The sequence below is a fragment of the Lepisosteus platostomus genome, chromosome 9 (assembly GCF_059453375.1).
Source record: "Lepisosteus platostomus isolate fLepPlt1 chromosome 9, fLepPlt1.hap1, whole genome shotgun sequence".
NCBI lineage: Eukaryota > Metazoa > Chordata > Actinopteri > Semionotiformes > Lepisosteidae > Lepisosteus > Lepisosteus platostomus.
Window position 1 is genome coordinate 59,216,302 of NC_142619.1, and position 24,118 is coordinate 59,240,419.

The window sequence follows — 24,118 nt, forward strand, 5'->3', positions numbered from 1 at the left end:
TAAATAAAATAGTTTGGGTCTTAAAACTGGGGAAAAAAGTTACATTTTACTACACTTGAATGTTTTCTTCTCCTTGGATAGGTCACCATTCCTTGAGGAATTGGGGGGGTAATTCCCATCGGTGAAGTCTGCTCAGATGTGGACTCACAAGAATGGCATCTAAAGAGCTCTTTAGGGGGCGCTGGTGAGCAGCCCTGTGAGACACATGAAAAATGGGACACCCAGCCCTCGCAGACCCTGGAGGGAACACGCATGTGAAGGCCAAGAGACCACAAGAGTGGACAACTGGGACACGGCCAGTCATGTATAGCTGTGTTCCAAAATGGGAGACAGGTTTTCAGATCAGTTAATAGAACATAAGAAGACCAATCACATTATGGCATGTTGACATCTGGCTGTTAGTGTGTGTGTGTTAAATCAGGATGAGGAGGTAATGCAAACAGTTCTTTAGTATAATTTCTTTAGTAAAATTGGTGCCCTCACACAATTGCTGTGTCCCAAAAGTTATACAGAGCCCTAGGCCCTTCCTCCAGGACTATTGTGGGAGGCTGATACTTTGGATTTGTTTTCAACGGAATGCAAAGTTATCAGTAAGTCTCGATTTATTCTCTAGAGTACACAGACACAGGTAATTGTTTTTTCATTTGAAATTGGCAATTTAGCGTTTAAATCTGCAAACAGATGAAGGAGGGCACTGGCTTTTGGGTTTGTAAAGACTTTGAACATATGGGTTTGGATTGATCCATCTCACACTTGTACCAGCTTCAAAACTGTAGTACAATATTATTGTCTTCATTGCATCAACAGAAGCTATGGGTTTTATTTCAGTCTTAGTGCAAGTATCCTACCATTTTGTTAATCATGGCAATAGCAGAGCAGCCTTGTTTTGAATTCTCCTCTAAAATGAGTTTTTAAATTTGCTTTTCAAATCAGCCACATCAAGTTTTTAACTCTTTCTCAGTGTGTTGCTATTGGTGTTGCTTCCAACAGCAGGCTTGTAATTTCTGTGAAATCCACTCACTGCTCTGTTTTTGTTTAGAAGCAAAGATGTACAACAGCCCCTGGCAAAGTATTTGTAAATTCCCATACAGAATGAGAGTTAATTTAAGAATTAATTTCTAAACTCCTTCAAAACCTCAGAGATGGTTAAGGTATCTCTAGCCTGAAGTAAGAGTTAAAACAAGTGCTTAGCACAAGTGATTCTTGGGACCACATCAGGCATGACCATACATCATTATTAGAAATAGGTTGGTCAAGGTAATGTGCTGCACCAAATGTACAGAAACGTTTCTGTACAAGTTTGGTTACCACGTTACAAAAAATCACTCCAGATAAGAGCAGCCAGATATATTCCTGGGCTTAAAGGAATTTCCTACACTGACAGGCTAAGAAAAAATAGAACAGTTTTAATTTTTTGGTCAGAGAATCCTTAGATAAAAAACTCAACCCAGCAGTCATATTCAGAACCAAACATTCAAGATCCAAGGTCCAAGTGGCTTCTTCTCCTGTAATCTTTCTTATGTTTTAATGTATACCATAAACATGTTTCAAACTAGAACTCTTTTAGAGTTCCAGGACAATTCACATTTTTTGTTGCACTAGTCCATGTAAACTTCATGCAAGAGGACAGTGGTGTTTTTCTGGCACCCCATGACAAACCCTTTTTCTTTTTGTGAAATGTGAAACAGACTGGATTGGATGGTCTTTACCATGGCCAAACAGGGAAGTCTGTGCTCCAAACCGACAAAGGGATTTCTTAAAGCCTTCCCTGGGGTAAATTTTTCCTGTGCTGGACAGAAAGAGTGGTTTGACATCAGAGGTTTGTCTCCATCATGCTGAGGTGGCACATCCAGATATTTTCTGGCAACATGAAGGACAAGCTCAGGGACAGAGCACTGAAGTTCAGCAGGGGTTGTAGTGTCAATTAGAGTAGCCATTTAGGTAGAAATGATTGCTAAAAACCAATGGGACTATCTGCTTTGGTGTTATCTAGAAGACCAAGCAAGAAGCAATCTATATGTGTAACTTCCATCCTACAAGTCAGGCAGAGATTGAGCAGGGATGCAGCTCTTCTCATGGAAAGTGTCGGTTTGCTTATGGTCGGCCGATGACACAAGTCCTGTCCTCCAGAGACTACTGGATACCCGAACCGTTGCAATGGCAGCGAAGAGATCGGTGTGAAGAGTCCCTGAGTGTGCAGAGCTGAGGGTTACCATGTCACAGTAGTGTTTGTCCCAGACGGTCCCCCCAGGCAAAGCGTGGCCTGCAAAGTAAGCAGCAGCTTCCCGACTTCTCTTATCCTCAGTATTAAGGGTAAGGAGTGTGCAGCTCCAGTGTCCCCCCCCCTCCTGCTTCTTAGGGGTCTGATGATAATGGGGTGCTCCAACTGTTCCATGAACCACTGGTGTCCTGTGAATGGGGGCACCATCCCCATTATCATCAGATTCCAAGGAAGATTCCACTCCCATTAGGATAGAAGTGCTTCACCATCGGATGAACATGATCTCTCAGAATGGCTTTGCATTTATTGCCATTTACCTGCCCCTTTAAGAGGTTGAGTGGACCTAAACTATGCCAGGAAAATGCACTGCACACCATAAACAGAGCCACGAGAACCCTTCACCAGGGGAAACAAGCACTCAAGATTCTTTCCATGTGCGCCACACTCGTCTGCTTGCCGAGAACAGGGTGAAGGATGACTCGTATAACAATTTGACATTTTTCCCCCACAGCCCTTTAATTGCAAAAGTGCATTTGTTTAGGAGTAATAAGGGGTTTATGCACTGCAATCTGACCGTAGCATCCCTCTGTGAAGTTTTCAACAGGCTGAGCTTGATGAAACTGCCTGTTCATGCTTAAGCTTGACATTTGCAATCAGCTGATTCAGAGCTGGTTGTCTATTTTGCCTTGCGTCTTGATCCACAATGCAGACATCAAAGCTGAGAAGTATGTTCTCTCTTCCAGGGCGGCCCTTAGCTGATGATGTCTTTCTATCAGACTGTCATGCCGACATCACCTCAGCCACTGTTCCTTGTGAAACATTAGCAGGTTGAGTAGTCGTCATCACTAAAATCAAATCTAATTGATTAACTTATCTATTCAAATTACAAACATGCACAAAGTAATTTATCCCTCCGTGTTCAGTGTACTGTTTAATCCAGCAGATCAGTCCAGTTTTTATTTGCACAACAATTTACCACTACATTTATAAGCATTATAAAGGCACACATATTTAATACTTGCTTTTTGATTAATTCAAGACAAGCGCCTTGATTTTATGACAAAATATCTTTATAGGAAGAGAACTGACTGTATATGGAAGTGCAGCAGAATAGTCGAAAAGAAAAAAAACAATTTAAGAGAAAAAGGTTGAATTTGAATTGTACAGACTTACGGTATATATTAATTGCAGCATATTCAATTTCTGTACAATATTTTTTTGTAAAAAACATCTTTTGAAGCAACAGGCAAACATTTTTATACAGAGAAGTACAAAATTTTAAAAAGGAAAAAGAGAAACATTTATGGATCATCTCATGCAACAAGAAAAACCCCTGGCAACAACAGAGAAAACCTGTGATCCTTATGTATTAATTGAAAATATGTATTCAAGCAGTACATGGTACCAGATCTTAGCAGAGCAGCAAGGGTGTAACTAAAACATGAAATAAAGCACCCTGGAGCACATATAAGATCAGAAAATACAATAATATGAAAGGTGGACAATCCTATTGGCCCTGACACTGTACAAATCTTAAAAGTACTGGTCATTAGAGGTGGATTTAAGAACAGCATCATACTTGGTCACTTGATGAATATAACCGTGATATAATATTAATTGTATAAAATAAATTATATTAATCATTCCTAAATGATGTAATTTCCTTTGGGAACATGGAGTTTAAATGTTGTTTTTCCATTTAATATTTGCTCTTATACTGATGGGAGGGTCAGCTAAATTTCTTGCTGTACCTATAGTATATGTCAACAAAGAAAATGTTACCAGCAAAATAACTTAAACAAAGGTAGCAATTAATCCCAGCAAAGCTTTCTCTTCCAAAGACCCCGATGTTTTATTTCAAAATCTGTACTGCTTCTTCAGAGCAATTTTAACACCTGTGTGTCCTCCTGCTGAGTATCGGTCCACCATCAGAGAGAAGTAAAGATATCTGACCTGGATTCCCCTCTAGGATTTATTTCAATCTCCGTTTTTAACACTTCACCACGGGCAGCAGACCTGTCAGAAGAAAAGCTGCTGGCAGGTTCGCAGCCTGAAAGCTGCTGCAGGCTCTTGCTGTCGTGCTGAAGATGCCTGGTGCTAAGCCAGGCTGGGCAGTGGAGCAGGGGGCGTGCTAGTCTGAATCCGAGCTGCAGCTGTCCGCACTGCACTGCTGTACAGCTTCCGCCAGCGGCGCCAACGTGCCATCCCGTCTCACTCCCATTGGCCTAATGATCTGCTGTCTGCAGGTGAAAGGGGAGAATGAAGAGAGAGAAACATGAAAGCAATGCACTGCATTATCAAATGCAAGCGAAATCGCCCTGTCAGGTCTCTTTGTTATCTTTTCCGAACCAAATCACTGAACGAACTACAAGAAAACAACTAAACAGAAACGCAAATGGACAGGTCACAATAAAAATGAAAGCGAAAGCTCAGACCAACAAAGGCTGAAGATGTTCAAAGCCAATTAATACAGCCTGTGAAAGAAAGTCAAACCCTTTTTGAATCCTGGAAAGGATGCAGACCTCTTGTTTTACATAATGGTGTTTTTATTTGTTTTTCCACTCTGTGCTCAATCAATTCACTGTTGTGTTTCCACCTGCCCTTGTGCTCCACTCCACACTGGGTAATGTATTCTGATTTTTCATCTAAAGAAACCAATTATTCTGTGAAAGACACCTTTTCTACATCCGCTTTAGCAGTGCTTCTGGACTGGCAGATTCACTTCAAGCCTGCTGTCCTTACCCCTACCGTTACTATTGTTCACAGCAGTTTAATTACAGGATCATTGGTCATTTTAATCTCTTCAAAGCTCTCGCTGCCCCTCAAAGGATAATCCAATTATATCTGCTCTGCCAGCCAGTGGCTCATCTAAAGGTGATTAATCAGTGAATTATCCAATCAAAGGTTTTAAACCACATGGGCATTCATTATCTGACAGCTTAAAATCATAATTACGCACAATTCACTTTCTTTAAAATCAGAACATTTTAAAGGGAAATTAAGCTCGTCCCGAACACATTAAAATTAACAGACCAAAGACATATGGAAAAATCTCAGTGTTGTCGACAAGTGCCTTGGCAAACATACCCATATCCTACCAATGATATCGCATTTTCATGAATTACATGCAAGGTATTTTTTTCAAATTAAATGTTTCTATTCAAAACTGTGATGTTCAAACTGGACATTGTTATATATGAGGGCAGCTGAATGTGAGCAAAACCTGCTAAGAAGATTAAGCTACACAAATATTCCTGGTCCAAGTTAGTACTTGGTGGAAGACCTTGGTCAGGAGTTACCGCTATGACTTTTTTGTACAGGTCTCGACCAGCTTTGCACAGTGGGATGGTGTAATTTTGTTCATTCTTCCCAACAAAATGGCTCCAATTCTAACAAGAATCTTGGGGATCGTTGATGGACTACAATCTTAAAGTCTCGCCATAAATGCTCAATTGAATTTGAGCCAGAACCTTGACTGGATCACTGAAGAACTCTGAGTCTTTTGTCCGACCATTTCAGTGTGGCTCTGGTCTTGCATCGTTGTGCTGCAAAAACTGGGATTTCTGACTCACTTTTGGGTTTTTGGCTGATTTAAGCAGGTCATGTTGAATCTACACGATCTGCCTGTATTTAATACCATCCATTTTCATCTCTGTCTTTAGGATCTTCCCTGTGCCTGCTGATGAGAAGAATCCCCATAGCATGATCCTATCACCACCAATCATGACTTTATGGATGGTGTTGACTGGGTAATGTGTTCTGTTCGACTTAAAACATGCTTTCAAAAATTACTTTTTGTCTCTTTCTACCACAAAAGAACCTCTGCCAAATTATATCTCAAACAGGATTTAAGTTGAGTCTTTTTCAGCAAGGGCTCTTTTCTTTCCCATATAGGCCAGCTTTTCTATTGGGATAAGGTTACTGAGAAGAGAGATTCTGAATATAGAGGTCCTGTTTTGAAGTGTGAGTGCAGGTTCAGACCACAACTAAATGTAGAAACTTTCCTGGGGCACGAATACTAATTCAAGGAAAAAAATCTTGGCAGGTAATTTTTTCATAAAACCTATTTAAGTGACACCTTGGATAGAATTTGTTTATACGAGTTATCTGTCACGCACACAGCTTGCTGTAATTACTATAAGCAATAAACTCATGGGCCTGTTAAGGTGGCTGAGCATAACCAATTAGTAAAACTCCCATGATTTAGGCAACCAGCTGTATATATTTGTATTTGTTTTGCACACTGACATCAAACACAACACCCCTTACCAATTTGTATTAGAAATTATCCCATTACAAACAAGGCATTCTGCTGAAGGGCCCTCAGCAGGGAAGGAGTCACAATTAAGCAGTTGGTAAAGTGCATTCCTGTCTGTACTTGCAGGTCTCCCAAGAGTTTCTAGAGAACACACTACGCACGATTCATCTGCAGACTGTCATTTAGCTTGATGACTACTCCAAATAAAAGAAAAAAACCCTTCTCTTATTATCAAGGAATCTGGTTCTGTCCCGCGCTGCTGACGGCGGGCCCTACACCGACACGTGCTGTTCATTACGGCAGCCGGACCGAATAATGGTCAGAGGAAGAGATTCTCCAATCGTTGGCCGCTTGTTCTGCTCAAGATCCATTCACCTCACTCTAATTGAGTAGCGGTAATAAATTCTTGTCCTTTCATGCACCATTGTTTTGTTTCACACTTCAATAAAAGAAAAAAGGGATGTGTGTGGGGGGAGGTAAAGATATAGGGAAAAAAAAGAAAAGAAATGCACCCACTGTGTGTACCAATTACCCGATAATTAATGCTGTATTTTTAATGAGAGCAGCCGGTGTGCTGGTGGGTTCTTTTGCTTACTCGTTTCATTGACTTTTGTTCAATGCGTTATAATACTCTGGCTGCAATAATTGGAGCAGGCTGACAGAGACGTGGATTCCTGGTTTAATGAACAGGTTGGCAAGGAACACACTCATCTCACCCTCAATTAAACCTTACCTAATCAGCTGTACACGCATTCACAATGATTTTGCTTGGTTTCTTCCATAAGGTTAGCAAAGACAAGTATGTGTTTGCTTTTAAAAAAGGGACTAATAGCAAAGGGAAAGCATTATATAATGCTGGAAGTTGGGGGGGTCAAGAAAATCCTTTATATTTGGTTTATACTGTTTCCGTAAATTACTTAGTTTGTGTTTGTGGTGTTTTACAACACATACAGTACTGGGCAACAAAGTAAGCTGATTACATTATACTGTTTAATATAAACATCTTGAAAACAATATTAGGTAACGTAAATCTGAAGAGCTTTTTTAAAAAAATGATAATTCGGCGGTGAGGTTCTGTAAATAACGACAACATGGAATACACACTGCTTTTACATTCCTGTTGGCAGACACAACCAGCTGTGTGTTGGAAGGTATGTCCACTTTGAACAGGATGAAAAATAAAAAAAAATATCAAGTACACTTGTATAATATAAGCTATAGTCCAAAGTTTCCCAATCCTGGCCCTTAAGAGCCCTTAATCGGCCCAGCGAAATTAATAGGCCACCCCTCAAAAAGCAGTTATTAACAATTTTGTACTCGCCACAAAAGCCATTTGATTTGCCCAATTAACAAGTAAAAAGATCACTGGATATAAAAATCACAAGGGTCACACCTGACCATTCTTAACTTAAGGACTTAAAACACACGTGAGCTTGATCATTTTGGTAAGCTAATCGGTTTAATAATGAATGATTTAAGACTGACCCATAATCTCTACCAGTTGCTGGCCACCACTGCTCCAGATGTTACAATATAAATGTTGTGCCCATATCAAAACCCAGTAGACAAGATTCTCTTCATCTGTAATCTTCCTTATGTTCTTAATAAAGCATCAAACTATACCTGGAGAGCTTGTCAAACATGTTAACCAGTTTTTGGGCTTCATATTCTTTCTGTTCTTCAGTCATTTCTTCAATCGGATTTGGCATTGGCTCTTCAACATGTCCAGTGATAGGATTGATGCTGTAAGAGATTGTAATGAAAAAAGAAAAACAATTTTTTTTTAAATACACAATTATGTAAAAAAATAAACAGAATATTAATGCTAGTGTTACCTTTGTAACAATATGTTACATTTTCTTTTAATCACTAAAATAATTCTATTTTTGTAGCACGCAAAATGCTGTACTAGACATCCTTCCATCTGTATAACATTTTCCATGTAGCAGGTTCAAAATGGTACTGGAAAAACCTCTGCCTTTTAATCTAAAGGTTTAATTTGCTTAGTTGAATCTCGTTATCCATCAGAAACATCAGAGCTGCTATTGCAACACTGCTGCAAAGCATCACAACGTGCAAATTAAAACACGAAACGCAAGCCCTTCGTTCGCCTCAACCTCCTCTTCCTCGTTTTCCAAAGACCCTCAGCCACAACTTAAAAGTTGATCAGGGATTGTTAGGGATGGAAAATGTTATAAAAATGAAAGGAAATGATTATGTAAGCAACTTGAAGAATCCCCTGCAGTAACGAGTCTAATGCACATGGTGTATGTTAAAGCACGTTCTTACAAAGGCTTGGCGGATTTATACTCCTCGGTATCGGAGTCTTCCTCGTCAGAGTACTGGCCCTCCCCTCTGCCTCCAGCCAGCAGCCCCCTGGCAGCTAGCAGCCCTGCTGCGTTGCCGTATCCAGTGTACTTCAGCAGGTTGTCAACTGAAACAACACAAAACCCCTGAGAACATCCCGCCGGCTCGACAACGATCAGTGCTGCTCGCACCTGAGGCACGTCTGGGCGACTTTCATGACGTCACCTCAGCGTTCTTCTTCATGACAAACATTTAATTTGTCCTTCTAATTATCAAACACTTCTACAGGGTGAATTTCTGTTCTGCTCCACGGCTGTATTGTCATCTCCTCATTACTGTTCTTGAGTATGCGAAAGCCGTGATGCAGATGAACTGGCTTGTACCAACGTGTCATTTTAAGGCAACAAACAAGAGAAGGAATTCTGGCCCATCTACAGGTTGTTTTGTGAAAGACACCAGGGTATTGGCTTCAACAAGATGGCTGGGAAGTTTTTTTTTTTATCAAAATCTCACAATCCTTCGGGTAAATCAGTTCAAAAGCACTTCCACATTGTGTCCTCTGGTGTATGTTTCCCTCTCCATTCTAAAGAGATCCACTGGGCTGACTGCCTATGCATTTGTGGATTTTGAATACTGGGATCAAATTTCCTGGTAGTCTTCTGTTCAACAGAGAAGGGTGCTGTTTTTTTTATGAATGTTTTCAACAATATACTACAAAATAACAATATATAATATACAAACATTTTGTTGGCCTTCCCCACATTGACTAAAAGATTAAATTGGTTTGTCAGCATGAACACCTAGCTCTCTCATTTTGATTGATTTTTGATTTCTTCCATCCTCACTGCAAAAGGAAAAGCTTTGTTGCTTTCATTCTGAGTAGAACAAAATCAAATATGAAAAATGAGTGCACAATACAGACTGCTCCAGTTATCTCACAAGACACACACGCACAAGAACCCACCACTTTCTTTGCAGAGTACAAACAGGAATTCTGCGGCGCGCTGCTTCACTCCAGTATCAACGTGCGTCATGAGTCGCACTAACTTGTTCCGCACAGTAGTTCCTACTTCGGGACGGTTCTTAACATCTTTCAGAGGAGGTAGAACCTGAGGATTTGTGGCAAGGAGGAGAAAACAAGAAAAAATATTTGCACAAATATTTCAGGTGTTGTGCATGTGTGTACATTACACAAAAATGCATCTTGTACTGTATAATTAAAACGTCTATTAACACTTCTAGACAGCGCACTAGAGGATAATATAATTAAAATAGACAATCATTTCTCTCTATTCTATTCATTCTTAGATTATAACATATGACAGTAAATCCATCTTTTAGTATCGGAAGTTGCTTGTTCTTGTTCAGGCCTGTGGACTGGAATCTACAGGGCTGTCTTACACCCTGTGTGGAACACGAGGACACGACAGGGTGCTTGCATACACACAATACTTAGAGACACCAGTCTGGCCCAAGTGCTACCTGTCATATCGGTGACAGTTAAAATACTGACTAATTTCAGAAATAAACACAAATTAAAGTGCTCTTCTCGGGCACATAAAATAATGTGTCTTTTATCTATACAAGTAATAATCAAAAGTCATCTATCACGTTTCAAGTGATTTCAGTGAATGGGCTTGCCAAGAAAATAAGGGGGGATTCAGGCAGAAAAAACCTTACCTGGGATTTAATATATTTCCTAATCTCTCTGTGGTGCCTGGAGCTCTCTGTCAAAAGACTCAGAACTGGAGTTAGTCCTTCTTTGTAGTTTGAGCCCTAATTGGAGAAAGCAACACGTATTAACATACTTAAATATAAATGATAAATTGATTAATTAACCTTTATTGCCCGTAAGGGAATTTGTCTCACACATCAAGAGCTATAACATATGACACTTATGCAATATAGCATCACCATGATACAATACCATACAATCTACATTTAACAACATTGCTCAGTCATCTCAATCCAATATAAATATACAAGTACAAGTAACAGCTGAGTTTTATAAAGCTGCCCCTGAATATTCGAAAATCTGTTTTTAAAGTCTGATCAACATGCACTTTTAATTATATCAATTGCTACGTATTGAGCATCACCTGTGAGCTAAAAATGAAGGCACAGTGAATAATAAAACAAAAATCCTAAAATAGGATTTCTAGGATGTGTTTTCATAAATGATGCTGTTTAGTGCCAACAGTCTAAGCATTGCTGTGTAAAGGTTATGTTTACTAATCAATGAATTACTTGAGGGACAACCTATAAAGCCTGGAAAGGCATCAGCCACTATGTTTTCTAGTTTACTCAGAAACAGGATGAGAAAAGGAATGTTGGCAGTGATATTCTAAACCTATATTCCACGTTATTGTACAACAAAGATGGATGAAGTTACAAAATATGAAAAAACAGTTCAACTACATAAAAGCACTTTAGATGTAGTGATCATTAGATCCAGTTCTAAGAAAAGTATGGAATTGTTTTTAGTGACTTACTGTACCTTGTCTATCCGCTTTTCCATAAAGTCTAATAAAACCTGGATCACATCCATGTTCTTTCCATTGTACTCTTCCAGTCCTCCCTGGCTTTGCACATTGATCAGCACATCCAAGCAGGAGACAGGAATGTTGCTCAGCAGATTAATGGCATGACTAAAAAAAAAGACAGAAATGCAAAGTATCAAGACTCAACTATTAAACTAAAGACATACTACATTCAGACCTGCTCTACAGGTTAATGTGTGGGCCTATTAGGTACCTTTATAACACAGAGCTCCGTTGGCAATAAAGGATAATAAAGTTATACTCATCCAGCACCACAAAACTGTTTACTCCTGGGAAATGTCATGACAAAGTGGGGCATATGATGGAAACAAAGGTCACATGGTTGGACTGCAGCCACAGATGTGATCCCAAGGCACACACCAACAAGCGCACGGGGGAAAAAACAGACTTGGACAATGAATCTAGCTGGCCTGTCTTTCCTATGCGAGAGAAACCGGGAGCATGGGAGAACATGTAAACCCCAACTGAACCCGGAACTTAAAAGTAATACTACGGACCTCATGCCACCCCTATTAAAGTTTCAACCCAATTCAGACTAAAGGTCAACTAGATGCACTGCTCTTCAGTAAAAAAAATCGTCCTTTTAAAGTTTTATAGAATGGCCCAAATAGTTCAAATCAAACCAGACACCACATGACTTGAATCACAACGTGACACATCAAGGACAGATTCTTGTTTTCTATCATTGCTTTGATGTCACTGTCTAATCCACCTTTCACCGATGATAGTTCACTATTTGAGACAATATTTACTATTACTTGCTTACATATTACTTTTTCTTACAGATGTCTAGTGTGCTTCTATCATTTTGTGTGCCATTACTTCTTAATGAATTCAATTGTAATGTAAGAAAATGTATTCTTTATGATACCTGAGATTTTATAGGTTCTTTCTCTAAACAACATAATACAGCCTCCGGCATGCTCCACATGTGGGGTGGAGTTTTATTGGTGTATTTGGTTGTTGTTTCATCTGTGAGGCTCAGTCATATAATTAGCCGGCTGTTACTAGGTTTCGCTTGGCTTGCAGTGTGACGGCATCTCCTGGGACCCACATAGGCAACCAACAAGCTTGCAATGCCTCTGGAACAGGGGAACGATGTCCACACACATCCACTGACTATGGTACTAGGGTCCACAGCTGCAGAGCCAGGTCACTAAATACCAGGCGACTTCAGATGAGATGGGTGGACAACAAATTTCAAGATTTTAAAAAGAAAAGCATTAAAAAAAGAACTGAATTAAACCAACACCTTGTACCCAAAATAGACCCAAACACTTTTAACAGGCAGTTTTTTTTTTAGACCACAAAAAATAGGGTTTAAACATTATAGCTCTGTCAATCTCATGATTCATCAATTCCATCAGAAATCTGTAACAGAAATTAAAAGGGCATTTGGATTGGAATAAAAAAAAACGCTATTTTGACATCTGACCTTTGCAATTTAAAGGCTTTTTATAAATATGGAAACCAAAGTCTCAAATTAAAAGAAAAACTCCAAGATGAATTTTCTGGATCACTGTGTTTGAGTTATGTCTTTCAGTAGAGGGGGTTTAGCCTACTGATCTGTGTCTCCCCTTTGACAGTTCTATTTGTGCCAGAAGAGAGTAGGAAATTCTTCAGCTACCAAAGAGACCGAGACTATAGCCAGGTTTACACAATGGAATTAGCCTGCATTCCACAGGGGGTGAGGATACAGAATACATCAGGGCCCATTTATCCTTGCTGAAGATATCATTAATCATCTGCAGATGACACCCTTCCTCTTGGCTCTCAGACTCCAACCCATATGCTGAATCAGGGAAACGCAAAGCCTTTTAGGCACACACTAGCAGATCAAACTAAGACAAGCTTTGATTTGTTCAAAATTACATTTGCTGAATTTCATAAAATAGTTAATCAGTTCATTTGCCCATTAGTGTAAAATATAATGGGAGCAGCAGACACACGTGTGTAATATTGGTTTTTTATTATGTCATAATCTGACTAAAATTCTGGCATGCCAATTAGGTGGAGTCCAAAACATTTAAATTTATGCTAAACGCAATCTTTGTAATGCAATAATAGGACAAAACTTTCTTTTAAATTTGAGAAATACATCATTTGCTATGAACAGTTTTTTGGTTACGCTGATTTCCTCACAGATTGAAAGGGCTTTGATGGACTATCATTAAAGCTCTTGCACAGACTTTTTTAAACAGCAATGTTAATTTTTGCAGTTTAACGTTTTTTCCAATTAGTGGATGTTAAATCTTAGGCACCATTACATAATGCACAAAATTTACATATAGTGCGCCAACCTACTGGCTACTGTAGTAAGATTCATGGTGTAAGATTTCCTTACGTTTTCTTGATTTCCTTGTGCAAGACAACAGCACACTTGTGTGCTGAACAGATAAACAGGAATTCCTGTCAGTGGAGCTGCAGCCCATTCTTGGCACAGAAACCCTTTGCGATGCAGAGGCAGTGGATACAGGACCTTTGGCACAGCGAGGCAAAGTCACTCCTGGAAAATCTTGGCGAACAAACTCATTTGCTTACTCACAACAGGGCCATGGTCCAATTCAAAGCCACATCAAAGCACAATTGGTATCAAAAGCCAGTGACAGGATCCTCATAACCGACTTACAAGGTTTTGTATAAATCCTGTGCCAGGTATATGGTAGGTGATGGACATTGTTACAGCTCAAAGGTAGTTTTGAATTCTCCACATGAATTATATTTATCTTTGGTAGAAACTTTTACTTCCCAAAATTAATTTAGAAACAGCGGAATGCTCTACAATGTGTAACTACAAAATACTGCGGACAAGCACTAAAGTGATATAGTTTAATCTAAGACACTTACAAAGCATTTGTGCATCAAAAGGAATATCACCCATAAACTCAACAAATTCATACACCGTATTATTGAAATTTCTTCCTATAGAGCTTGGGCTGGCAAGTGCCTGTTCACTTGTCTCCAGCCCTAGATGCTTCACGAATCTCATATATGTTCAACAGGGCTCACATCTGGCAACTGGGGCATCCACAGCATAACTGTCATATGCCCATCTTGCATAAAAGCCACTGCGACACAAACGACATGAGGATGGGTGTTGTCCTCCTGGAGCAACGTCACGTTGGGATCAGTCTGCAGGACCGTCCAGCTGCCATCACTCATCTCACTTGGACTCCCCATTGATCCTGGCGAGGTGACCCATGCTACCCCAGATTGTGGCTTATCACTGGCATTAGTTCAGATGTCTAGCCTCCAATATACCACTGTCATGGAAGCACTGGACTCATAACAAGGGCATATTGGCTCTCATTTTCATCAGGCTTGTCACTGAGTAAGTTCAATCACCTCGCCACTGGTGCCAAATCTAATCCTTTGCTAAGGAGTGACTTAGTGGTTATGGAACAGTGAGAGTCACTTATATGTATTCCAGCCATGAAGAGCAAATTAATCCAAAATGCTGCCAAAAACATTTATGTAAATCAATACTTAAAATCCATAAACGTTTTCTGAAGATAAACAAACGCAAAGTAAAAAGTTACTTTTGTTGTTCAGTATGTATTTAAAGTGCTAAATTCTATTAAGATTTGAACAATGAGAACATGGGAGGCAAGAAAAAGAGAGAGGCTACACTGGCCAAAACCCATCGTTATCTTTCTTTTTCTAAGTACCAGTCATGTAGATGAGCCAAATAGCATTCTCTCGTGTGCAGCATTTCTTATGTTCCTTTAGAGCAGGCTCCCTTTCACCTCTACATTAATAACTTCCCATTCATTCAACAACAACACAACGGTTAAAGGTCATATTTACTGTAACATTAAAGCTACCTGACTATAACATGACAAGGACAGAAAGAAGATTACTTTACTATGAAGGTTATGAAATTATGAAACACACATCTTTACTATTTACTGATGTTACTTACCCATACTTTCTAGCAAACCTGAAATTGATTCTGTAATGCAACTCAAGAAGTCATGACAACCTGCAGTAAATCATACTGTATAGCTTGCTGCATTCATTCTGATTAGATTGCTCCTTAAACTATTCAGGCCTGATAGTTTAGACCTTCAAGCCCCAGACATGTACTTCACATACTAGTAGATACCCCATCATGCTGGAGCCGCATGCACAGTGAAGGCCATATTCTGAAACTGTATGTCACGGAAAAGTATGCCAACCTGTGTGCTTCCTCTGTTTTGTCCTCTGTCTGAGTCTTAATCATCAAAAGATGGCGCATGATGGCAGTGATGAGGCGAAGCTGGTGGGCACCGTCCTATCAAATGAAGGATGTACAACAATGTGATCCGGGCGTCACGCACAAAGTGGGGTAATGCTGGGCAGCACAGCTGGGATGTCAGAGTGGTGACTGTGTGGAAAGCTGTCTGTTTCACCGTCATACAATCCTTTATCACCTACTACTGCAATTACAATGAACAACTACATTAGTATTCTGAGAAGAACTACCTCATTGTGGACGAAACACCTTCACATGAGAAGAAAAAGACAAACTGAGACATACATTATCTTGTGTAAGTCAGTAATATCAAGATGATAAGCTTTACGGAGTATTATGGCTCTACATCCATAAAATTATCCCAGGGATAATCACTTTTTAGTGAAGATTATTAATTAACACTAACATTTTACACCTAATTATTATGTATGCATTAGTTAACACATTGTACCTAACCTTAGGAGGAACATTGGCTCTTCTGGTATTTGCTCAAAGTTCTTAATCACAAGCACGGCTTCACAGATTTATGACACATTTTTAGCAGGTGAATGGGATTTGTTATTGGTATCAACCCTGTCCTGATGCCCACATTCAGGTGTGATACTGGAACTGTAACCAACCACAGTTTGGAGAAGGGAAAAAAACGTATTTTTGGAATGTCTGATACACTGTCATTCCCAGCTGTGTTCATCATTAGTTGATCACCTATTAAAGAGTTTAATCTGAACGGACAGAGCAAACTCTTAAAAGCAAGTTATGGAGAGACTGAGTAAAGTTCTGTACGCTGAAAGAACATCTTATGTCAGGTATTTCTGAAAGCAATGCCAAGTGCAGAAACAAACAAGCAAACAGATCAATAAAAGGCATCAATTAGCACAGGTGGTTTGAAGCTCAGCTGGAATGAAAACCAGCAAAAACAGTGGGTCTCCAGGAACAGAGCTGGAAAACACTTCCGTAGTGAGATCAGCAAATATACACTGACCTCTGTAAATAAGTGTTTCTGCTTCAATTACCCCACGTAACCTCCCAGGTTCCCATGGTTCACACAGGCCCTTACTTTATTCAATCAATAACATCTTCAAACCTCTCGTTCAGCCCCTGTCAGTGTCATCAAGGTGCTAAAAAGATGAGGATCAATATTCCAGATTCCAGTCCAGAGCCAATGATCCTGTGGCCAAGATACTGTGCTCTCAAGCAAAGATGCAGAAAGAAGCAAATTCACCTGATGAGCTGATGTGAGCATTTCAATTAATCATCCTAATTAATATTTTCTGATCTGCTCTAATCCTCACACCATGGAATGCTGAAATTATTTTTTCTTTTTCTCAGTAGCAGATATTATGGTCCCTTTCACTTAATCGTTTCACACAAGATAAAATATGAAAACTGAACACATCTGTGTAGTCGGGAACGAACTTGGCCTTTGCCGGAAATCAAAGAATGGGAGCACTGGTCCATATACTCAATGACCTATAGTATCAAAACTATATTAAAATATTCACATTAAAAAGCCTCTGATTGGTTTCAAGGCTTAAGCCCTTTCATAATGTGGATCTGGAATATCATTAATGTTGGTGTATGTTGTTTGTGTGAGAAAGATGATAAGGAGCCTCTGTAGACCAGAACATCCAAGGAGGGGCTAAGAGTCATGCCATGCCACATAAAAACACAGCGGCTTTTCACCTGTAGAAGCCCTCGTACAAGCCACACTTAACAATAATGAGTCTGTCAGCCGGGAGGACGAACAAACGAAAATGATGAGAAAAACAGTGAAAGAGGACACACAGCACAACCTTGGTTTAACGGACCGAAAGGGGGGCTGTCCGTCATTGCCATATATACATTAAATCATGAATGACGCTTTATTTCAGCCTGAAAACACACTATTAAACAAAAAAATTCTATATATATATGCTTTCTAGATTTACTTACAATTTTTTATGAACTGCAATTAACAGAGTCAATGCCAATTGTTTCTGTGTTTATCATAAATAAATATCATATAATGCATCAGAAATACTGTATATTATATAAAATTTGCTAAACCATACGAAAGGAAATAGCACCCACCATATGCCATTCACCTACCCCCATGTTTCAACCAAAGTCGCTTCCTCCTCACAGTGTCTATAGTACAACTAATGGACAATCAATGGAACCGGTTATTCCCTCTCAACCCTGAAAAGTCCCATGAGGAAACTGTCAACATACGTTCTGCCTTTATTGATACAACCAATTCCCCTTATACCGTACCACTGACATCCACGCCTTTAAGCATTTCACTGTGCCGGTTACTCCAGGGGAAGTCATGTTTCGCTTATAGTTCCCCTATAGCAGACTGCGTCCTTTCAATCCCAAGTCCGTTAAAGCGAGGGTTTACTGTACACACTCTGCGAACAACGTTAAGCACCAGCAATCTTTCGCCATAGACCTGCACTCCCCCTGCTGGGATGAACTGTTCTGCCCATAAGCTGGTGCTTCAGAAGTTACCCAGAATGTGGCCTCTGAGATTGCTGGGCATTGCAAAGAGCACAAACGGCGTCTGGAGCCCAGGTCTGACGTTTCTGAGACGAAGTGAATGAAGGCTTCACCCTTGTGACAAAAGCTTACCTCTTCCCTGGTGTCACACAAGGTGAGGTTGAAGAGGGCTTTCAGAGCCTCCATGGCCCGTTCGTTCTCCTCCAACGGCAAAGGCTTGGGGTCTGGATCCATGGCGGCTTCGTATTTTCCCGCCCACTTGATGCTGAGAGTGTGCTCCAAGATCTCCACGAGCAAGTCCACCGCCTTCAGCTCGTGCTGCAGGAGGGCTCGCACGTCCGTCCTCAGGGCGGAGAGCAGGAAGAGCAAGCGCAGGGAGAACAGGGACACCTCGTGGCTCAGCCCGCAGGCGGCGGACGTCCTCAGCTGGGCGCACAGCCCCGCTGCCAGCCGGATGTCCGCGCTTACCTGCTGAGCCTCCTGGCTGTTGAAGACCACGTTGCAGAGGCACTTCAGGGCCTCCACTGCCACCCGCTCATGCGGGGTGTCGGGCGCCTCCCGGAGGCAGCCGCGCCGGGCGAGGACCAGCATGCCTTCCTGGGTCGCCACCGGCCCCAAGACCCTCTTGTCCCGCGACAGGATGCGCAGCGCCTCCAGGCAGGCGGTCTGGCAGCAGGGCGACCCATCCCTCTCCAGCACTCGCACTAGTCCCGCGCACAGTTTCTGGAAGAAGCAGGCTTATGCGGCTCATTGTGAGGAAAACACACTGAAGCTATTCTGAGCTAAAACATCAACTAGAGCACACCGTTCAAGTTGTTGGACAGCATTCTCCCGCAGATTTCTCAGTCGACAACAAAGAATTATCCAAACAAATAAAAAATGTTGTCACTGAACAGTGATATCTAATCTAGTGCAACATTATCATGAATACAACGTTTTACATTGCTATACTGTCGTCCTCTGGATGGACTGAAGTATCTACAGTATCGAAATGTTAATTTTATCAAATAAAAACTCTTGCCTTTCTCTTGTCCTCCTCTTTTTGATCAAAGGTGAAGGTGCGGCAGTTCTGCGACAAAAAATAAACAGTCAATCAAAACTAACACAAAATTATCATCTACTATTGGTAGGTTTTCCTTTAATAAAAAACCTATTCAAGAAGAAATCACATTTACAACTGTGTGACAAACAGCACTCATCTGTTGTGTCAAATGTACCACCTATTTTCTTAACACAAGTTTTCTTGTTTAAGAGTAAAAGTTTATCTGGGAAGCTGTTCAGTTTTGAATTAAATTTACTTACCTACCTTTCACATTCCACGTATCTCACACGATCTCAACAAAGGACTTCTCAACTTTCAGACTACAAACTAAACTCCTGGGCAGTGACATTAGAGTGCTCACAAGGGGCAGACAGGAGTACAGAATGAAAGCCCTGTATCGTCACCAAAACCTTCCAGCATGCAGCAGGCTTGTCCCTCACAAGGGGTAGCACACTTTTGCAGAAGTCAATCTGAACTTTGCCAGAGGTGGAAACACATTTGGTTAAAGGAACCTCATAATAGACAAACCAGGGAAGGTCGTACAACTTATCTGGTACTTAGCATCTAGTCAATCTGAGAATGACACCCAGCCATTTCTTAAAAGAAGCCAAGGTATCAGCTTCATCAACAGCAATGGGTAGCTTGTTCCAGACTACCACAGCCTCTTGCTGAAAGATGTCCTAACTGTCCTATGGGGTGACTGTCCAATGCTTTTAAAGCTAGATTCCAAATACACAAATCAAAGTCCCTTTATAGTCTGGATAACAATAAAGAGATTTAGTTATTTCAGCCTGTCAGTTTCAGAAATACATTTAAAATGTATTTAGTTAATTCCTTCAGACAATAATACACATGGCTACTCTTTTTTGGACTGCTTCAAAATACACCATAAGGTGTATTTTTTTCTAAACCAAAAGTTTAGGATTAGTATAATAAAAGTTCTTATTATACTAATAAAGTACATATCAGACATCTAGACAGAGCGGTGGCTCTGTGGCTAAAGATCTGTGCCTGTGGCTGGAAGGTTGCCAGTTCAAATCCTGCGGCCGGCAGAGGAATCCTACTCCATTGGGCCCCGGAGTAAGGCCCTGAACCCTAACTGCTCCAGAGGTGCCATATAAATGGATGCCCCTGTGCTCTGACCCCAAGCTTCTCTCCCTGTCTGTGTGTCTCATGGAGAGCAAGCTGGGGTATGTGAAAAAGATGAATTCCTAATGCAAAAAAATTGTATATGGCCAATAAAGTGATCTTATCCTATCTTATCTGTGAAAACTGGCGACTGGGATAGCTGGAATAATTCAATTGCAAACAAAACTCAGATACAAAATTCTCCAGGTCAGACAGAACGGAAAACAACTTGTTCAGGTCTTTGTTTTAGGTCAACACAGTGGTTCCAATTTCAAGATCAAATAAAAAAAGAGATTACACGTAAATCAGCAACTTAACACAAAAGCCCATGCATCGTGAAACCTCGATGAAAGTGAGAGATATACTGCGGGTATAGTGCACCTTAAAACACTATTGGTATTAAATAATAAATTACCGTCATTTTAGCAACAGTCGTCTTTGAACATCGATACCTCACACAAGCTGCATTCTGCTGCTAATCTTCATACTGACCATGCCCTTTCTCAAAGACTGCAGCCGCTTCTCGGATTCTTGTCTGTCCAATGCACAGACAATAATTAATATCCCTTTATCATATGAGCCTGTGCATTTAAGGAAACTTTATAATTTAACGCCAGCGGATGGGAATCGCTTCCTGAAACTGCTTTGAATGGTGACAGGGCTCTTCTGAGCTCACATCTGGGTTACGCGAGCATCTGCTAACAGCGCTAATAATGCTCCTTTCAGCGATTTCCCCATGTTAAATAGGGTCAAATGACTCGTAATTGTTTGACGTTGATGTAGGAGATTAAACTCCTGCCTTTTCGCCGCGTTACAGAATGGGTGTTGTGTGCACATCGTTACATCAATTGTCCTTTAACTGACGTCGGGAACTGTAAACCAGGAGCTGAATTTCCTACCTCTCGGTTGAATTCTCGCAAAAGCGTTTCGATTTCTTCTTCATTGCCGGTCTCGAGATTTGACAAGATGATGTTCAGGTCCATTCCTCACAAAACACAGGGTTTCAAACTCTAAAACGCTACAAATGTGACACAAAATAACCCTTCCCCGTCCCAACACCCAACCACAACACAACACAACACACGCCCTCATCGGCCTTTCAACCTTGAACTTTCAACCGGTGACGTACGTCGGTTCCCTTGACAACAAAATCACGGGCTGTACTCGTATGGCGTAGATTGCTGTGACCTTTATGTGTTTTAGTCTATTACTTAGTCAAGCCTTTTCTGTGGTGCCAATAATTGTGAGTGAATATGACTTCCACTCATTTAATGTGAACAGTTTGTATTAACATTAACAGGGTATAATCTCTGTTATTTAATGTTCATCTTTTACAATATTACACAATAATATCTTGTCTCTAGGATATACAGTTGTTTTTATGCAACAGAAACAGATGATGGCCAATATTTTATAAAGAGCACATTGTGGCTTCAACCCATTTTGTGCATTTACAACTCGAGATCTATTTATGGTTCACCAAAGTCAACCCAGTCTATCTGTGAGCAAGGGGTCAAGTAAATAACAGACTAACCATGAAGGTGGAGTCAATAAAAACTGAAATGTATGCACTGAGAGAAAGTTTTAAATACCAGTAGCTTTCAGCTGTGTAAATGTAAGAGCTCTGTGTAGAACAAAACACTGCCACAGCAGATCAGATGTAGTATTAAGTGGGAACTTCACAAGCCCAGAGCAGAATGTAGCCAGTACATCAAGTTTGACACGCCTACTCATTTGAAAAAGCGCCCTGGGATCTCAGTCTCACATCTTGTCCAAAGGATAGTACCTGCAACAGCTTATGAGCTTATGAAAACTCCACAGAGGAGTCCTTGTTTTGGGATATGTATGGCAGGTGTTTTGAGGAAATTCATAAAGACCCATGTCTCCTGCAGCCTTCAAAAGTCTTTCTACACTTTAAATGAACCATCAGGAAAGAACACTTCAAATTGGATTAATAGGTAGCTGATTAAGTTCCATTGACCAGATTCTTAAGAATGGGGCAGTATCAATAATTTTGCACTTCATCCTTTGTTTAGGCACTGTAAATATACAGGTTTTACTTCTCAAACAGTAAACAGATGTGATTTTTCTTCTTCATGACCAGATCTTATAGTTTTTTTTTACCTTTTGTTGAAAAATCTTTTATCTGCTTCTTTCTAATGGGATACCTCACTCAAAACCTACAACTACCTGAAATGTTTAGTTTTTTTCAACAAACAATAATAAAAAAGCTATTAATTATTTTCATCCTTTTATAGTGGTCCCTATATATTGGTTTGCTAACTATATACATTTTATTTGATAAAAAATAATTGCATTATATCTCTTCCCATTCTCATGGCTTAAAAAAAACAGCAGAAAAATACTAAAATCTACAAACATTCAAGTTTATTTTCTTAAAATATTTTTATTTTAGTAAATGCTTCCAAAAGTAAACTTTGAAAAACTAGAAGTAGAAAGTAGAAAAAACATTCAAAATTATTTTCTGTAACTTTGATTGTAACTTGAGCACATTGAACCGACTAGCACTGTTTTTAGGTGAAGTGCTCTGTGATATGTTAAAATAAAAAACACTATATTAAAAGTTAATATTGTATTGCAGTACTAATGATAAATCCCTGCATTTCGATACCACTTTTTCTGAGTGTTTTACATGAACGAAAGGGACCACTTCAACCCCCCACTAAAGTTTGTTGACGCACTACAACCATTATTCACCAGTAACCCTACCAGTTTCTGGATCACGACTGAGCACGTCTGCCGTGGAGAAACCTCATCCTTGCAGACATTACAATGCGGTAGGTGTTTGTGTACCATTACACACCGTTACACTAAATGCAGCCAAAATAATAATAGTGTTACAGAGCAACGGGAGTTTCTGGTGACCTGCATTTTGCGTCGTACGATTTATCAATCGCTCCCAAACGTAGTGGTTGTCATTTTACAAAATAGTGCCCGGAGATTACAGAAAAACATTATATAAAGTTATATTATCTAAAAATGTTTTTTTTTCAATATTTGAATGAAACTATATTAATTGAATTATCCCCTCCCATACGCAAATTAGTGAAGGCAGCTGAAAAATTCGGAGTTTTTCTTTATATGCACCTCCAATTGTTACAATTTCTTATACAGTAGGTAGCGTGGAAAAATCTACTTCTTCCTTTGCAATTCACAAGCTGACGCAGCTGCTTACTTAAATATGTTAATGTTTGCCATTTAAAGATAGTCTGCAATGTTCATTTAATGTTTGTCTCTAAATAAATGCTAAATTTTCAAGTTATTGCAGTAGTACAGAGAGGCTGCAGATGCTGCGTAGATAACGGTGCTTATGAGAATTTGTTTTACACCGTTATAAACGATGGCGTGGCATTTTTTTATCTATTTAGTATTTTACTGTTTGATTCCCTCACATTTGGATGTCTCAACTTTTTTTTATTGAAACTTGAAGATCTCCTGGAGGTAACATCCATTGCAAAATATATAATATAAATAAAGTTAAATTTTAGTAACGTTTCTTGAGGTTTGGTATGTAATAATCTCGAATAAGTATATATACATTATTGATATTAGTAAAAACATAAGCAGACTATGAACACCACATTACTGCTAGTTGTGTGGGGGAAGAGATGTTTGGAGAAGAGTGTATATTTTTTCCATTTTCTTTCACAGCTCTCTGAAACAGCCCATGATTGTGAACCTTTCCTTGTGGGTGTGGATTATTGGGGAGGGAATCAGCCTCTATAAAAACTTTAGGGTTATATGTCAGAGGTCACTGTGCTGAAGGGCACTGACCCCTAACAGCAGGAGAGATTTTCCTTAGAAATTTAATTTTTTCCACACCGTGCTTCTATTAAAGCATCTCCCCCACTGAGCCTTTTTAGAACTG

General features: G+C 39.9%; 1 protein-coding gene across 2 annotated transcripts; it reads right to left on the bottom strand.

Annotated features, from left to right (window-relative positions):
- Positions 1–3,133: 3,133 nt before the first annotated feature.
- On the bottom strand, positions 3,134–21,326 carry ric8b (RIC8 guanine nucleotide exchange factor B). Of its 2 annotated transcripts, none has more exons than XM_088645865.1 (10): positions 21,129–21,326; positions 19,081–19,128; positions 18,192–18,782; positions 15,526–15,620; positions 11,284–11,434; positions 10,467–10,562; positions 9,751–9,895; positions 8,769–8,913; positions 8,103–8,222; positions 3,134–4,461 (listed from the first exon to the last, which is right to left on the bottom strand). In XM_088645865.1, exons 1-10 carry the CDS (start codon positions 21,210–21,212, stop codon positions 4,353–4,355), a joined length of 1,584 nt encoding a protein of 527 aa, XP_088501991.1. In that variant the 5' UTR covers positions 21,213–21,326; the 3' UTR covers positions 3,134–4,352. The 2 variants fall into 2 exon arrangements, with proteins under 2 accessions (XP_088501991.1, XP_088501992.1); XM_088645866.1 differs by lacking the exon at positions 21,129–21,326 and adding an exon at positions 20,645–20,826.
- Positions 21,327–24,118: the final 2,792 nt, after the last annotated feature.

What these genes read in the sequence shown, in the direction of transcription:
- ric8b (XM_088645865.1), bottom strand. Translation starts at nt 21,212, where the DNA reads ATGGACCTGAACATCATCTTGTCAAATCTCGAGACCGGCAATGAAGAA. An exon ending in AAGAGGAGGACAAGAGAAAG is followed by an intron (nt 18,783 to 19,080) that starts GCAAGAGTTTTT and finishes TGCTTCTTCCAG; the next exon opens with AAACTGTGCGCGGGACTAGT. An exon ending in AAAACAGAGGAAGCACACAG is followed by an intron (nt 11,435 to 15,525) that starts GTTGGCATACTT and finishes CTTTTTTTTTAG; the next exon opens with TCATGCCATTAATCTGCTGA.